Raw genomic sequence first — 16570 nt, 5'->3', positions numbered from 1 at the left:
TTTTGTTGTGACTCCTTTCTCCCAGGGTGGTTCTGAGCCGTTCAGATTCTTCATCATTTCCCATCTTAAATCTCGGGTGTACACTGCAGAGGGAGGGTTGCTTCCTTGAGGGTCCAAACTTTTCTTCTTCTGAAGGATCTGACCTTGCTGGCTACTTGGATTTAAAGTGGAGAGAAGAATTCCTGTAACTCTTCAATTTTTTGCTTTGTAAAGCTCCTGTTAGGAGCATCTATTAGAAGTGCTTGTTGTTTTCCTTTTAGCCTAAAATAAATCTATGCATGAAACAAAAATAAAAAGCTGTTCAACAAGAATGGAGTGGAGCGTAAGTAGATATTAGATGACTTGTCAAATGAGTTGCGAGAACATGTTACGCAAGTCTTTGGTCACTAGTTTTGAATATTATGTTTTCAGTATGAAATCATTACATAAATTCTGCTCCACTAGTTCAGATTGCAACTTCCTCCTTGCAGCTGAATGCAGCTTGAAGAGAAGGTTTGGTAGAATCGGCCGCAAGCTTTGTGTGCCTGGGATCTCCTGCTGCTGCGGGAGCTGGAGAACTCCTGTGTGCAGAAAAATGCAGCAGCTGCATGTTCTGCTGCTACGCAAACAGAGAGATCACTGCCCTTCCAGATTTGCTTGCATAGTTGGTCCTTAACCATACTCACTCTTTTTTTTTAACCCAGAGGATTCTGATGAAACTGGGTCAGAGTGTAACTACACATGCAGCTACGCTGGCAAATCCGAACCAGCTGTAGTGTTGTAGGCAGGGGGAGCCGTGGCTGGAATGCCATGTCTGCCTGCAGCCAGCACGCTGGGTTGGCCCCAAGGACTGAGGCCCCTGCTCGGCTCTGCCAGCTCTCCTTGGCTCCGCAGCAAGTTGCTGGGATGGGGCAATGCCTTAAAGCTCCAAGCGACTGCTCAGTGAATGTGAATTGGAGCCTTTTGGGAGAGAGCAGTAGGTTAAGAGGAAAACAGGCCTATTTTATAGCTTGGTATTTATCTGTGCTCCTGGGGCTTTGTACCCTGAGCCGTGCCCTGCTTTCAGTGGGGCACCTGAGCAGCTGTTCCCTGTTCCTGTGGCTTCTGCTGTGAAGTGGTGTCCTGTAACAGTCAGTGCTTGGGAAACTTCTGCAGCAAGACTCGGCAGAGCTCTTTTCTTAGGCCTTTATTTGCTGTTTGTTTGGATAAGCCTGCAGAGGAATGCATTTGCTGTGTGCTGCTTTTTGTACCAATGTGCCTTTTCACATGGTGATACAAGTGGCACCAGACATCCATATCTGTATGTTCTATATTGAAATGTGTTTTTAATCTACACAGCTTTGTATCTTGCTTGTGTTTGGACCCAGCATGAAGCTTTATATGCTTCAGCAGCACAAATGCCCTTTTTTTTGTAATTTCTTCCTTGCTTCATTAGCACGAGGGGAAGATGACTGTTAGTATTGGTTTAAATCAGTGCTGAACTGTTCCATTATAAAGGTGATTGTGATAGAGGAGGGAATATTTTTAATCACTTGTTTAAAAGTTGGAATTGGATTTGAGATGAGAGTATGCTGAAATCTGTCAGTGCCTTCCTCAATCTTCCTTGACAGTGAAGCATACCTTAAACTCAACTCTCTCCCTTCTCTTGGAGAAGCATTTCCAAAGCTGGCATCAGCATGATCCGAACTGCATTTTAGTTGGCTGTGCATCTGCTAAAAGATGTCTCAGTATTGACAGTGTTGAGCAAGAGGACGTAAATTGCAATAGCAGAAACTTTAGGATGGGGTATGAGTAAATGCTGTTCAAATGGATGTGCCAGAATGGGAAGGAAGCGTGAGGGCAATCTGAATTCAGGAGATCTTTTCCTTAGGGAGAACAGATGAAGGGAAGGCTGACTGCAGCCTGGGATTGTTTGGGTTCCTAAACCTTGTGTGTTTAATCCTACTAAATGCTGCTCTCAGATCTTCCTGATTAACATTTCAAGCCTATAAAGCTGGAGTATCAGTTATTTGAAATGAGTAACATAGAAGCATTTTAATTAAAAAAATAAAAAATAAAAAACAGACCAGTGCAGTGCTTGTGCCTACTCTGAAGGGAAAGGATGTACGTAAGTATTTTGTTACTTTCTGTGTGAAATACTGGAAGAGCTCTCTATTTTCCCAGAGAACCTGATATCCAGGAAAAATGTGTCCAGCTTTCACATTTCCACAGCCTCTGTACGTTTTATAATCACTAGTGCCATTTATGTGATTCTTTGTGGTTTTGCTTGTTATGCAAAATGATTTACCTTCTGAGGATGTGCAGTAGTGAAACAGCTGGACCTGTGCTAGTGGTCAAGATAGCCTGAACTGGTAGGAAGGAAAGGACTTAACATGGTGGCATGGAGCTCTGCAGGCTCCTAGTGACAACAAGACGTATTTCTGAATTGAGCAGTAATATGAAGTCACTGCAAGTAATCTCGTCTTTAGTTCAGCAATGTTTAGCTAATATGAAAAGAGGCCATTTCTTCTGTAATATTCATCAAAGCGGGTGCTGTGCTGGTTTGAGGCTCTTGCCCTTCCCGCAGTGCTCTTCCTTATATTGGTGCTCGTACAGCTGGCTGTGCAGCTATGCTACAGAGCAGTACAGGGAACGTGCTTGAAATATTGTGAAGAGTTTAGATGTTTTGTTGTTTTTTTTTCAAAGATGAATCAATTCACATTCGAAGTAACAGGGTGACCCTATGCGCACTGTACTAGTACAGCTTGAGGGGGAACCAGCAGAGCCCAGAAACATTTTCAGCAGTGTTCCAGGCTCTGTGCTTGTTCTGTCCCACCTCAGTGGGACATGTATGTATCCATGCTGCTCCCAAGACCTTGCAGTCACTTCAGCTGTGAAATTACTTCAAGTTTTGTGCTCAAGCCAAGCTTGGAGACCAGTTGTGAAGCTACGGAGAGATAAATCCCAAGCTCATATCCTTACAGAAGGCTTAATTCCTGGTAACAGCTAGCTTCCACTACAAAGGGGCATCCTGTTCTTAACCTTCTCACTTTTCTTGCATCTCGAGTTGGCCGTCTGTCAGACCAGTGAGCTCCTCAGTTCACCTGCGCTAATCTCACTGGTTTTCCATCACACAAGCGAGCTGCTCTGACTCACCATAGGATTGTCAACAAAGGAAAGGGTGGGAGCACAGCAGGGGCTGTGGGAGCGGGCGTACCCCTTCTGCAGCACTTCTCAGGGTGCAGTTTCCATGACAGCCCACCATTACGTGTGATGGTTGGGCTCAGCAACTCTGAATCTTCCTGCTTGAGGGATTATGGGCAGTTCTGAAACGATCTTCTGAGGCTGAACTGGAAGCTGGAGGGAGAAGGTCTTCCCTCCCCCAAACATCTATTCCACCACCTCTTGCTGTTAGTGCCTGCTGAGATGGGAGCAGCCCTGGGTGCTGTGCTCGCTGCTGTTTGGCTCTGATGGTGTGTGAGGGGTGAGGGAGAATTGCCACTGAAGCATGCACTGGGGCCTCTGGTCCCTTGTGTTCTGAGTGCCTGCTCTTGGCCACTGGTTCTCCTAGTGCTTGAAGCCTGCTTCTCTACTGAAGTGAGTTGTTCTGCATGTCTTCAGTTCCTGCATCTCCCACCCTGACCCCTCTCTCTTCCCCAAGAAGCACCTGTGGCAAACAGCTTGGGTGAAGTGGTTGGATTTCTAGAGCTGATCACTTCTTTGATCCCTTTCAGTGCCTGTGAGCCCCGCAAGGGAGGGAACAGCGTGGGATATGGAGTGAGAAGCTTGGCAGCAAGAGCTCATTATGCTGGCTTGGCATTCTGTGGCTTTAGGGTTCAGATGGATCAGGTCAGCCATCTCATCCTGGAGCTTGCAGGCTGCTAATGAAGTGAGGCGGTGGAGGCAGTTGCCCCTTTGGAATGCAACAAGCTGTTGTGCTGTTTCAGCTCCTTTCTCATAGAGCTTTGTACCATTGCATCAGTTCAATACTATCTCTCCTTCATTTTATTCCCAAAATATTAGCAACCAATATAGGAACTTCCACTTCCTGTGGCTTTTATTGAAACTCCGGAGGCATCCGTGGCACTTCCCTTGTTGATCTGCACGTCCTGGAGCCTCATGCCATTGGCTCGTGTGCACTTGGTGGCTGGATCCGCTGGTTAAGGAACTCAGGAGCTGGCTTTTCTAGTTTTTCTTCTGGTCATCTTTGTGTGCCTTTCACAATTTGCTTATTGAAATGGGGCAGGCTTGAAGTCCATTATAGAAATGTTTATGGTGCGATTGCTTTAATACCTGCTCTGTTCAGCATCTGTTTTTTGGGGAATAAGAAAAAAACCCAGTAACGTGCTGTTATTGAGTTCCTACATACTGCTTTAAGCTAACTGGTGAACAGAACAACAATTGTAGTAAGACTTGAAATGTAGTGTGGTAGGGTTTTTTAATCTGCTGCTGTCTAAAATTAAGTCTTGTTCTTGCCTAGTGACTGAGCCTTTATTAGCTGTTGAAATACTCTGTCCAAAGTGGTTCTTAATGAGTTTTTCAATCTTAAATACCGTTTGCCAGCAGTGACTTGTAAGGTTTCATCTTTAAAGTGGCTTGAGTTACCAAAGAGCAGACAACTCGTGTTAATTTACACTTCACTCACACAGCGAGGCTGAAGATTGGGCCCAGCGTAAGAATTGAATTCCCACATAGGTTACTTGCGGCTCCTTCTGAAGGGTTATCTGGAGAAAAGGCAGGCATGGAAGTGCTCTTTCACTTACAGGTACAGTACTTCAGCAAAATCAAATCTAGCTGCCGTTTGAGGTCAGTGGGGGCTTTGTGTGTTAAAAGCAAATGCTTTTGTATTGGGGTGGGTCAAACAGCTGAAATAATTGCAGGTTGAAGCTCAATAAGATACTGAGATTTTTTTATCTTCCTGCCTGTACATCTTCCTTGTCTTATGTCTTGAGTACTTCACTCTCCTCAAAGCAGAGCGTTTTACTGCTGTGAACAGGAGACTTGGCTGGTGTTCGTGTTGCTCTGAGCTTTGCAACCCAGAGGCTTGCTTTTGAGTATCAATTTCATATGCTTGTGGAAAATCAGAAAATCCAGTGTGACTTCAAATACATCTTATGGAAAAGGAAGCCTTTTTACCCAGGTGTATTTGTGACCATGAGTTCATCTGGTTTTATAGCTAGACAGTCGGTGACATAGACAAGTATCTTGGATCTTCCCCTCTGGGTTTTCTTTTTTTCTGCATTTGATATACATGCTGACATTACTTGTAGCATTGATTTTCAGTGATGCTGCTAATCTGTCTTCATTTTGTCTTACAAGAATTGTCTGTTCTTCATCCTGATTTCTAATAAGGAAGTATAAAATGGTAGACCTAAGCTGATCTTAAATAAAATAGCTGATACCTTAAGATACTTAGTTCGTTAATGAGAGACTTTTTGTTTGCAACTGGTACAGAATTGGGCAAGTGTGTGTCTATATATGTGAAGGAAAAAAATGAAAATGTATTTTGCCTTGGTAAGTAACAGATGTCAGAAACTCATCTACAAGTTGGACCCTTTGAGGATAGTTACGAGGTTAAGAATACCATTAAGAATGATCATTTGTGGTAGTTCTACTAATAAGGTTTAAGGTTATCCTTAAGCATCTTGATGGACCGTAGAGAAATCTAGATTTCCAAATATTAACTGTAAAAGAGTTTTTCTAAGGCCTCTGAGTAATGGGAAATATATCAATTTCAGGTGTGTAGGAGAAGAGAAAATGGCTCAAGAAACCAACCGTAGCCAAGTGCCTATGCTTTGTTCCACTGGCTGCGGATTTTATGGGAACCCTCGGACAAATGGCATGTGTTCAGTATGCTACAAAGAACATCTCCAAAGGCAGAACAGTAATGGTAGAATTAGCCCTCCTGGTAAGTAATGCTGTTGTGCTGCTGTTTGAGAACTTGAAATGACAGGCTGGACTGCATTTTGACTGTGGCCCAGTGCTAAATACACAGGAGCTTTAGTGCAAACCAATCTGTTGTATTCATGTACGTAATCTACCTGATGGATTGAACTTGGATGAAATGCTCACAGTGTTATTGTGCTGTAATTAATCTGCTTAAAGTTGCTAATATATATTATATTCATATGACTGTTTACAATTCCAAGATAAAAATGCAGAGAAACGTTAACACATTTTTCCCGAAGTTACTGATAGCGGAGGAAACATCTGTCCTGGGGAATGTTTGTGAGAAGCATTTAAAATACAGGTTTGCAGCCTGGTACTAAAGGATTAACTCCAGACACTTTTCTTCTATTTTAAGAAAGGCTTCTCCTTCTCTTTTTTTTTTTTCTGGCCTAGTGCCCAGTGTATTTGTTCTGTCCTACAAAGCTGATTTCCCCAACCCACTGAAATAAGTGCTATCTTCCTATGTTTCATCTCTATGAAAGGGCTGGTTCCCTCAGGAAAAGGAACCCTTTCTCTGTTCTATTTCACTCTTTCAAACTTCCCCATGTCCTGCTGTGGGAAGGAGTGTGAGGAAGTGTGCATCCCTCTAGAATCTAAAATGCCTCTTCTGGCTTGGCTGGATATTGACACCAAGCTTCTCATGTAGGGCTCTTTTGAAAACTTTTTTTTTACTTCGAAGCTTCAGCTTTCATTGTTGGAAACCTAGAGATCTAGGATCTACAACTTCCTAGTGTATCCTAAGGAGATGTTGAGATGCTGCAGTACTGTATCTCAAGGATCCATCCTTTTTGGTTTAAAAAAATCATACCTATCATGTTAGGGAACTTGGAGTTTATACTGAGAAGGCTGCAGACAGTCTAAGTAACAGAAAATAGTAAGTATTTCAAAGCTCTAGTTTAGCACTTTTGTGCTGTGGAACTTGTGGGGGCCTGGGGCTAGAACTCGTTCAAAATATGACCAAACATAATTACTCTTTTGTAAAGCTATTTTTCATTATGATGTAGACTGAGATTCAATTACTCTCCTGGCTGGTGTCATGGGGGGTCAAAGAATAATTGTATTGTGTAGTTTATGTAACCCTTAGAAGTAGTGTAACACATTTTACATTAGTGTCTTCCTTCCAGCAGCTTCTGTCAGTAGTATAACTGAGTCCTTACCGGTTCAGTGCACAGAAGGCAGTGCCCAGGAAACCCAGTCAACTTTAGATTCTTCATCAACTCCATCTATGCAGCCAAGGTAAGCTGTTTCTGTCATTCTGTCTTTTTTCTGTGGAAATGTTTTAGTCAGCGTGATGAAATTAAGTGTGCTTTGATTCTCCATAATTAAATGCTAGGACCTGGCTTAGGAAAGCATCTAAGGTTTAACTAAGAAATTTAAAGTAAGGGATCTCACAATAAGTAGTAGATGATCTGTTAACTACATCTTGCGTTCAAATGAAAGTTTGTCTTTAGCATTTAGCCTCAAACAGGAGCATTGCCAGCTTCATGCTCTTCCACAGAGATTTATCTGGCTAGTGTTCCAGCTCCACAATTTGCAGTAAGTTGCATACTTACCAAAGGAGAGCTCTTTCCATCCCAGACGCTTGAGGATTCTGTAAAAATGGCAGAAAGCTGTTGACGAGCACTCTCGTAAATGTATGATAATGTGTTAACAAACTGGTTGCATCACAAAATGTGGAGCATGCAGGGGAAGGATGTCTAAATCCTAGTACAAGTTGTACTGCTGAATTGATGTCTTATTAAACAAGTCATTTCCAACTGGATTATTCAAGGAGACGTAATGTCCTCTTGTAAATCACTCAGACTTACTAAGTGCTCTCCATTTGTGAAAGCTAAATATTTATTTGCTTGGTGGCTGTATTTCAGTTCTGGATTGGTATAACCAAAAGCAACTTTAAAAGGGCTTTGGAAATTTTTGGAGTGAGGAATGTTAGCTACGTGATGGAAGCGAAATGAAAATCTGAGTAAATGCTTCTGCTGGTTAAAAAATGAAATGTAATAAAGTGCAGGCCGAGGGTAAGCAGGATTTGGATTCATTATTGTTGTCTAATTCTGTTCAGACTATTTTCTACCCCTTAGCTTTTTATAGGAGGTGTTATCTCGTGCTTGGGTCCTGCATGTGAACTGAGTTCTAGTCGCTATGCTTGATGCCATATGTGATCTTTCTATTCTGGGATTTCTAACTGAGGTAGAAAGTAAATATCTTACCCTGCTACAACAATTACAGTAGGTATTTTAAAAATAAATTAATGAAAGAATTATTATCCAGGTCAGTGCACAGCGATGAACCAGCTGAAGTGCCTTGGGTTTGTTTTCCCGCACAACCTTTATTTAAAAGAACTGTATCTGATCACTAGCTTGCTTGTTGGTTACAGAAGTAAAGCATGGCTGGTTGCCCTGAGCCTTGCACATCAGAAAATCGGCATCTTTTTCTTTTTTCCAAAACAAAACTGGGGGTTTGACTTCAGTCTCTGGTATTACCTCTGTGAGCCTTTCTATGCTCTGAGGAAACAGCTGCAAAACAAAACATGTGTTTTTGTAAGTGATCAGTCCTGCAGTTCAAGAGCTGCATGCGACTCCTGGCAATTAAAATGACCGCCCCGATGCCCTGGTTGTGTCATGGCCTACTGGGAGGGCTTTGTTAAAGCGTGGGCTGCTGGGTAATCCATTTTTTTTATTCAGAGCGAATCCCTCAGAAGATGGGGAGGAACAAGTTGGACAAGTGGGTGGTGTTACCCCTCACCTGAGACTTGTTGCACAGAGGAGCTGCTGCTAATCAGCTTGGCTGTGCCTGACTGCTAGAATGAAGTCTTTCCCATAACTGTCCAGGGTATTTCACTGTGAGGTTTTAGCAGTATGGCTGACAGAGTTGGGAAACTTGGTCAGGGCTGCTTTACACTGCACAAATACAAGTTCTGCGTAGAACTGCAGGTGCTTTATTGCTGGAAACATGGACATGCTGCAATTTTCTTGTTCGTATCACTGGAACACCAGAGGTAGCTCCTCTACAATTATCTTGCTGGCTTAGGTTTTAAAAATCCTTGTGCGTTGAATGTTGCATTGTTGCTGCTTCTCTGTGGAAGGATAATATACTGAACTACAATGAATGGTGGGAGGGAGGGGAATAACACATTTCTTGTTAGTTGAACTGGCTTATTGCTTTCAGTGCGACTGCAAAAGTGTTTAATTTTTCGTCAATTCAGATTGTCTAGTAAGCTTAGTTGAATTTTTTCTTAGTGGTTACAGAAACAATGTCAAAGTTAAAATATATATATATATTTATATATATAGGCATGATGTCTCGTCAAGACTTACTCTAACGTATTTCTTTCAGGAATGCTCTATAGGATGTGGACATGCTTCAGGTTAAAAAAGCAAAAATACATATTTTTTTTGCCTTTCAGCCCTGTGTCAAGTCCGTCACTTTTAACAGAATCTGTAGCATCATCCCAACCCGATAGTACGGCTGTGGACAAAACAGTACCGGAGACAGAAGAGTTGCAAGGTTGGTGCCTGGCTTTCAGAGATGGATCTTGTGAATATCTTTAAAACCTTGACTGTTCATGATATACTCCTGTTGAAGAGATGGCCCATTCTCAAAACTAAATGTTCTGTGAAATCAGATGCAAAAAATAACGATAAACTTAATGTAAGAATCTTGAACTGGAAATTTCTGAATTTAATTGCGGATTTCAGTAACAAGTGTGTTAACTGAGGTTGGAAATGCTCATCATAAATGAATGTATTGTTAAGTCTTTGTGCCACAGCTACTACATGAGGCTAGGTTTCTGAGAATACATTACTTCTCCAGGTAGTAACTTGCAGATTGCGCAAATACCGTGGAAGTTTGAGTGTATTTGTTACAGAGAGTGTTATGATATAGCTAAAAACAGTGTTAGTATAAGCATGAAGCATCTACTAAACATTCTTTCATCTAGGGACTTGATTGATTTTAGTGTAATATTTTATCTAAGGTAAAATTACTGAACCACGCACTGTGGTTGCTTGAAAAAAAAAAAAGAACTGAAAGGGTTATTTCAGGATTGGCCTAAAATCCTTATTGTTATTACAACATAAAGAGTTTTTTGGGGTTTTTTTTTGGTTTGTCGGTTCTTCTCTTTAGTTTTAAGTTCTGTAAGCTTGTACATAAAGTGTTTAATAGCATTTCTTAGGAAAGTGCAAAAATATCAGATAGTATACCAAATTTGTTCAGGCCTGTAATCCACAGACCTTATAAAAGGTACTTAAAGGTAAGACAGTAAGTATTCTGTGTTTTATTCTGCTGACACAGCTAGGGCTTCAGTGTATAGAGCTCTATTTCTGCAGACTTAAAGTAGTAGTTCAGGTTTTCCCACAGATGCAATGTACAATTTCACTTAGTTGCTAAATACGGGTTCTTTTGAAACTTCTGTGACTGAAGTTGGTATTTCAGGTAATTTACCAAATCAGAGTTGTCCCTTTTTGTGGGGTAGAATAAAAGAGCCATTCTTTGTGACTATGAGCTGTGCTCAGTAAAGTCTTCTGAGTTTCATAACTACAGTTTGTGTGATCAAGGAGGTGGAAAGGTTTTAATGCGAAGGCTGTTTTGTACTGCTCTTTGCAAAGTTGATTAAGAGTATGTAAACATTTTTCCAGTAAAGATGTATTCTGGATGTAGTAGTACCCATTACTTAGTCGTCTTAAACAGAATACCTCAACTTTGGCAGTTGCACAAGGCATGCTCTTACTGTACGGGTCAGTGACATCTGACCTTACCTAGTCTGAGAGAAGGCAAGGGCTGCAAACACTTATGCTTCTCAAGTTGTAGATATGTGCACAGTGGAAGTGCATGTTCAAAGTATATCTTGAGTTGTTATGTCCTGAGTAATACATCCATGGCTTTACTTTCGTCTCAGTTCTGCAGTATGGAGAAACTGGGATGCGTTGCTGTAGACCAGCTCCGATATGAGTGTGTCCCTTGCAGGGACCTCATAATTAGAACAGTCAGACACAGAAATCTTGTACCACGTGTGACATCCGTATCAGAATAAGCCTGCATCAGGCAATATAAAGTCAGTTTTTTAAGCTGATCACCTTGTATTGCTGTGTTTTTTCCTCCTCACTACTTCAAAAGCTTCCAGAACCTGTTAGTCTCATGATTCTTCCACCCAGAGCCTGAATTAGTGTCTCTGTTTACATATGTATCTTGCTTGCTTGGCTTAAGTGTAAGTCGAAACTCTGGGTTTACAGCCTGTACTGCTCTTTTACTTGGAGGTGGGGTGAGAGTAATCTATTCTAAGCTAATCTTTGATGCTTGTTCTGTGGTTGGGCCTCTGAGAAGACTTTACCCTGCAACTTTCAGAAGAAAGTGTCATCTCACATTTGGATAAGTATATGTTCCTTCTCATTCTCCCTATGAGAAGGTAGGAGCTGGAAACTTTGATTTCAAGGGTATGTTCCTATATTCCCATTTCACAGAATGCATTTCAACGGTCAGCCCACGTCAGGTGTTTAGAGCGTTTCAGCTGTGTCCTTTTCTTTGTACCTTCTTAGTTTCTAAACTAAGAACATCAGCACGTAATTGCAGTTCTAAATTACAGTCCCTATTTATAACTCACTGTGGCGGGGTCAGCCCCATTTTTCTGAGGAGTGCTTCTGTGCTATCCCTTAACTGAAAATCATTTGAAATGCAGCGTTTCCAGTTTTAGTCTTCTGCTTTGAAAAGTGCAAGTTTGAAAAGAAAGCAGCTTCTAATGAGTGCTAAGTGGGTTTTATTGCGTTGTCATAATTCTGCATCCTAAAGTTCCTTTGTTTTCCGCATCGTTCAGAGTTTGAATTTTAGGCTTCTGACAAGAATGTAATAGAAAGGTGTGAAGCAGTTATTTAGCATTGTCTAGCTGTGTAGCATTAAAAACCAGAAAGGTCTCAGTATGGTGGGAGTCCCAAACAAAGAGTTTACATTGCTAATGCTGTCAAATGGGGGGGGGGAATTCTCTGATTTGATCACTTGCTCAGCATTTATTATCCCCCAAAAAATTGTAGCTACTGAATAGTGCAATAAGCCCAGACACTAGATAGTGGCTAATAGATACATATTTTTTAATTTATTGTTCTTATGAACGTATCATTAAAGGTGACCTAAAATGTAATGCACTGCAGTAGGTACAATCCAGCTCTTCTAGCAGCTTTCTTCTATTTTGAGCATCTCTCCAACTCATTTTCGATTACCATGTAGACTGCTGTACCTTTCACTCAATGTTACAGCCCTGTTACAATTAACCAGTCAGATTTCTTGTTTGTTAGGCAGTGGGTTAATTGGGCTGCCTCCTGGCAAGCCTGCAAGCGAGTGAAAAAGGTGTTTCACTGCTCTAGGCTTAATGAGTTTAGAAACAGTCAGGTTAGGATTCACAGTTCATATTTCAGAAGGACTTTTAAAAAGGAAATCAGACTTAACCAACTTGAGTAACCAGCTGGGAAGTGCATGCATGTTTGCTCTTCTCAGTTAAGGCGGCAGGTTTTGCACTTGCTTGGTTTTGGTTGTGGGGTTGCTGTTTTCTTTTTTTTGTGAGGTATTGCTGGCTAAATAAAAAGCTTTGTTAAAAACAGTTGCTGTGAAATTTTACATGGTGATATCCTGGACCTGATAGGAATGCTGTTGAACCAAAGGTTTGTCAACCTCAGGGGGCCTTATCGGGGCTGTTTCAGTAAGCGGTACTAGAGTGGAATTGATGGATACTTCAGGTTTTTGTGGTGGGAACAGAGACTTGAATGTGGAGTATACTTATGATAGAAATGCAGAAAATAATGTAGGATATCTTGATTTACTGGAGGAATTCTCCAGGGAGAGAGGGAATGATGATAAAGATTTAAACTAAATTCCATAGGTAAGAGTGCTTTTATTCTAATGCATCTTCTGTAAACGTAGTGCCTCCCTACTAACACTGTATACAAGATCTCTCAGTAGATATACTGGATTAGTTTTTTTTAACTTCTGTTTTACTCCTGAGCTTGCTCAGGTAGCACAGTGACTTTTTTTATGATCTTTACTTTCTAGTTCATATGCATAAGGAATAGCTTGTGTTTGTCATCAGCCAACATCTAAGACTCCTTCTGCCTGTGGTAGAAGAAGGCTAGCCTGACCCAAGTGGAAAAAAAACTTAAGAAGCCTTTTTAAGTGGCATGGGAACCTAGCATGAAGTGAAAATGATAAGGTTGCTTTCTGCTTTTGTTGCATCTTTAATTAGAGGCTGAAACAATCCTTCTTATTTGAGGGGAAAATGCAAAATGGACTGGAATGCAGCAGTATCCTATGGTTGTGTTTTTGTAGGTGCAGTGTGTTCTAGGCTGATCGCTTCAGCTTGTTGTTGAAAGTTAATAGCAATCTTCTGGTTAGGATTAACCTCACATATTTCATTCCTTTTGGGGAGTGAGTATTCTTCTTCCTAGGTTTGGTCAGATGTGCTTAGAAGGTAAATATAGCTGCTAGTCCTCTCCCCGTGGGAATGACCTTTTTCTTTCAGAAGCTCTGCCTGGTAGTAGAGGTGACAAACATAAAACATCCAGAGCTGGCGGAGAGGAGAGAACAGATGAGGTGTCAGGAGCTTTGCAACAAATGTGCACAATTCTGTGTTGAGCCTGCAGGGATACAAGAACTGAAGTGTGCTTTATCTCCAAGGTGTTGTTTTCATGGTCAGAGTGTGCTGAAGTTCAAGCAGGCTTGGCACAAGCAAAGCAGTAGCAAAAGCTGCTGCCTCTAGGAGGAAATCCAGGCTCTGGTTGTTTTGATCGGCTAGGAACACGCTCTGTAAAGCAAGGAACTTCTAGTGGGCAGGACAACTTGTCACCTCCTGAGAAACGAGCGTTTCTTCATGCTTTATTCCTTGTTGGTTGGTTGGCAGCTTGTCCTGGTACTGCTGGAGCTTCTGTTGCCCTGCAAAAGGCGGGGCTGGGGGAAGGGAGGGAACCAGTTCAAGCAGCGCAGGCAGCAGCATCCTGGAATCCAGACAAAATACAGCAGCTGGGAGTGGTTGCAGCATATTTCCTGTGAGCTCCAAGCTGGCTGGTATTGCATTTTACCTGGTTTTTTTTCTGTTGTTTGTCATGCCCAGTTTATAGACAGAGCAATGGCGCCCTGTTATCTAAAGGTGACTTAGTAGTTGGGACGTTCATGATTATCAGAGAGGATCTTCAGTTACATCTGTCTTCTTCGCAAAGGCAAACAGAGATGCAAACTTCATGGTTATTACAGTAGATAGAAAATGACTTGTGGCAGCAGTAGAAGAATCTTCCCACTCAGTTCAACAGTAAGCAGGAGCCCTTTGAATATTATTAAACCTTTTTTTCTAGTGTGAGAGTCTTACGCACAAAGAAAATAAGTGTATGTATATGTGAGAGAGCCTTGTTATGCAGGGAATAGTGCCAGTTTTCCTTAAATTTGCCTTACAGTTACAAGGGCGTTCTGTAAAAACTTATATTGAAGTAACTGGATTTTGCTACAAGAGGAAATGCGAGCCTGAGTTGTTAGCTGCGAAATGCCAATTTATGGCATAAAGCTTTCTTAACGAAGTAATAAACACAGGAAGGTCTGCTCTGTATAACACTGCAGGAGTTCATTTTGGTAACTCTTACCACTTTCAATCCTTTCTGCTTTCATGCTTACCTTGCAAACCTCCCAAGCCCTTCCTGAAATCAGGTTTGCTCTGGTATCTATTTTCTTTTTGAAAAGAAATGAGTGTGGGATGGATATCAAACTTCTTAATTTATGGTATTGTAAGACTGAACTCTGTATAAGCGCTCACTGAATTCTCTCCTCGAGTTGGATTGAGGGTTTAAAGGGAGGGAATTCTAGTACCAGTGCTGTGAGCACATGACATTTCAGATGTGGAAGTTGCAGTAAAATTGCTAACCCCACAGCCTGAGTTTACGATACAGGCTTTAGCTTATCGTATCATTTGAACAGAGGGAGGGGAGAGAGATGCTTTTCCAGTGTTCTCATCAACTTTTTAATATTAGCTTCAGTGTCAGAGAACGCAGAGCCTACACCTGAAGAACAAGACAAGTCACTTGACAAACCAAAACAGAAAAAGAATCGCTGTTTCATGTGCAGGAAGAAGGTCGGACTTACTGGTAAGAAATACTCATTTCACTTTTTCTTAAAAAGAGACTTAAGCTTTGGACCTTGGAAAACATCTTCTCTTAGGGCATAAATAGGGCACAGTCATTTCTCGATGCTGTTGATTGGAAACAAAACTTGGGCAAAGGCTCTTTCAGCTGGCTTGTACTAGATTTAGTCTTTCATATATTTGCTTTGTTTTTCAGCTTCCTTTCTTTAAGTGAAATACATGACTCCAAATACTGCTCTTTTGAAGTCTGCTTAGCTGGGGAGTTGGCTGATAGCTGGCTGCCATTTGCTAACCATCGTTGCAGTGGGTCTGTGGAAGGGCCTGAGAAGCTTGGGTTCTGCAGAGTAAAGGTTCAGAAACAAGGAAAATGATCCAGAAGTCTCCAAGAATGTGTTTTGTGCTAATCTATAATGCACTAGGAAGGGGAATGGTCAGGTCTTGCTTTAATTACTTAAATGTTTTATTTGTGATTCTTATGCTTTCTGCAGCAGAGCTTCTCTTTGGCTGGTTGACACTGGTGACAGATTTATTGATAGTGAGTGAACACGTTCAGGATTTAAAACAAACCGGTGTGCTTAAGAAGACTGAAATGCCTAAACTGATGTTTCTGTCCGCAGGGTTTGAGTGTCGGTGTGGAAACGTTTACTGCGGCATGCACCGCTATTCAGACGTACACAGTTGCTCTTACAATTACAAAGCTGATGCTGCTGAGAAAATCAGAAAAGAGAATCCTGTAGTTGTTGGGGAAAAAATCCAGAAGATCTGAACTGCTGCTTCTGCTGGAATACAAAATCCTTTGACCATCTGCAGATTAAATTGACTTGAGCTTTTTTTCCTTAGTCATCAGGAATGTAGAGCAGTGTACCTTGCCTAGACCTTTTAATCATGCATGTCATCAGATGAATAGATTTCGTTTTTGTTTTTGTTTTGAAAATGACCGAACATTTATTTTCGTTGCAGTTTTCTGTGGCTGAAGACTTAAGTAAAACTTTACAAGTATTATCCTTTAAGATCATTTTAATTTTAGTTGAGTGCAGAGGGCTTTTATAACAAACGTGGAGAAAATATTGGAGGGCTGTGCTTTTCCAGGATAAAACATGCATGCGTTAACTTTGCAGTTTATTTTCTTGTTGTATATAGCATTTCTCTGCAGCACAATTTCCTTTTTTTTTTTTGATAATGCCTTGTATGGCACAACTAGTTATCAGTAACTGAATGTATTTTAATCATTATGGCTGCTTCTGTTTTTTTCCCATTAACGAGAGGTTATACATGTTCGCATATTAGCTTGTTTGCACCCTCTACCTATTTATGTATGAATCATTTGTAATGAGAGTGTGTGCTGAGATTGTCTGTGTGGTTTGTTTTTTTTTTAAATTGGTTTTTGTGTGTATGGGCGGAAGGCTGTATGCACTTCACTGACTGCAGGTTTCATTGGTATTACATCCATCAGTCTGTCTGTACACAAATATGAAGAATGATCTGAAGTACCTGTGCTGTATTTATGTTTATCCATGTCTTAACTTTGATTAAATAAAATTTAAAAAAACAAAAAACTAGAGC

General features: G+C 41.2%; 1 protein-coding gene across 7 annotated transcripts in view; it reads left to right on the top strand.

Moving 5' to 3' along the window:
- The window catches only part of ZFAND6 (zinc finger AN1-type containing 6), a 39901-nt gene extending 23335 nt beyond the window's left edge, over positions 1 to 16566 (top strand). For 6 of the 7 annotated variants that reach the window (XM_021407251.1, XM_021407250.1, XM_021407247.1 and 3 more), the window contains 5 exons: positions 5697 to 5866; positions 7032 to 7143; positions 9311 to 9411; positions 14898 to 15011; positions 15625 to 16566. In XM_021407251.1, coding sequence (XP_021262926.1) covers positions 5716 to 5866; positions 7032 to 7143; positions 9311 to 9411; positions 14898 to 15011; positions 15625 to 15773 — 627 coding nt within the window. In that variant the 5' untranslated portion in view covers positions 5697 to 5715 and the 3' untranslated portion in view covers positions 15774 to 16566. The remainder of the gene's footprint in view (positions 1 to 5696; positions 5867 to 7031; positions 7144 to 9310; positions 9412 to 14897; positions 15012 to 15624) is intronic. The other variant, XM_021407248.1, reaches the window with a different exon arrangement.

This window comes from Numida meleagris, chromosome 9 (assembly GCF_002078875.1).
Source record: "Numida meleagris isolate 19003 breed g44 Domestic line chromosome 9, NumMel1.0, whole genome shotgun sequence".
Classification (NCBI taxonomy): domain Eukaryota; kingdom Metazoa; phylum Chordata; class Aves; order Galliformes; family Numididae; genus Numida; species Numida meleagris.
This window is presented reverse-complemented; position numbering and strand designations above follow the sequence as displayed.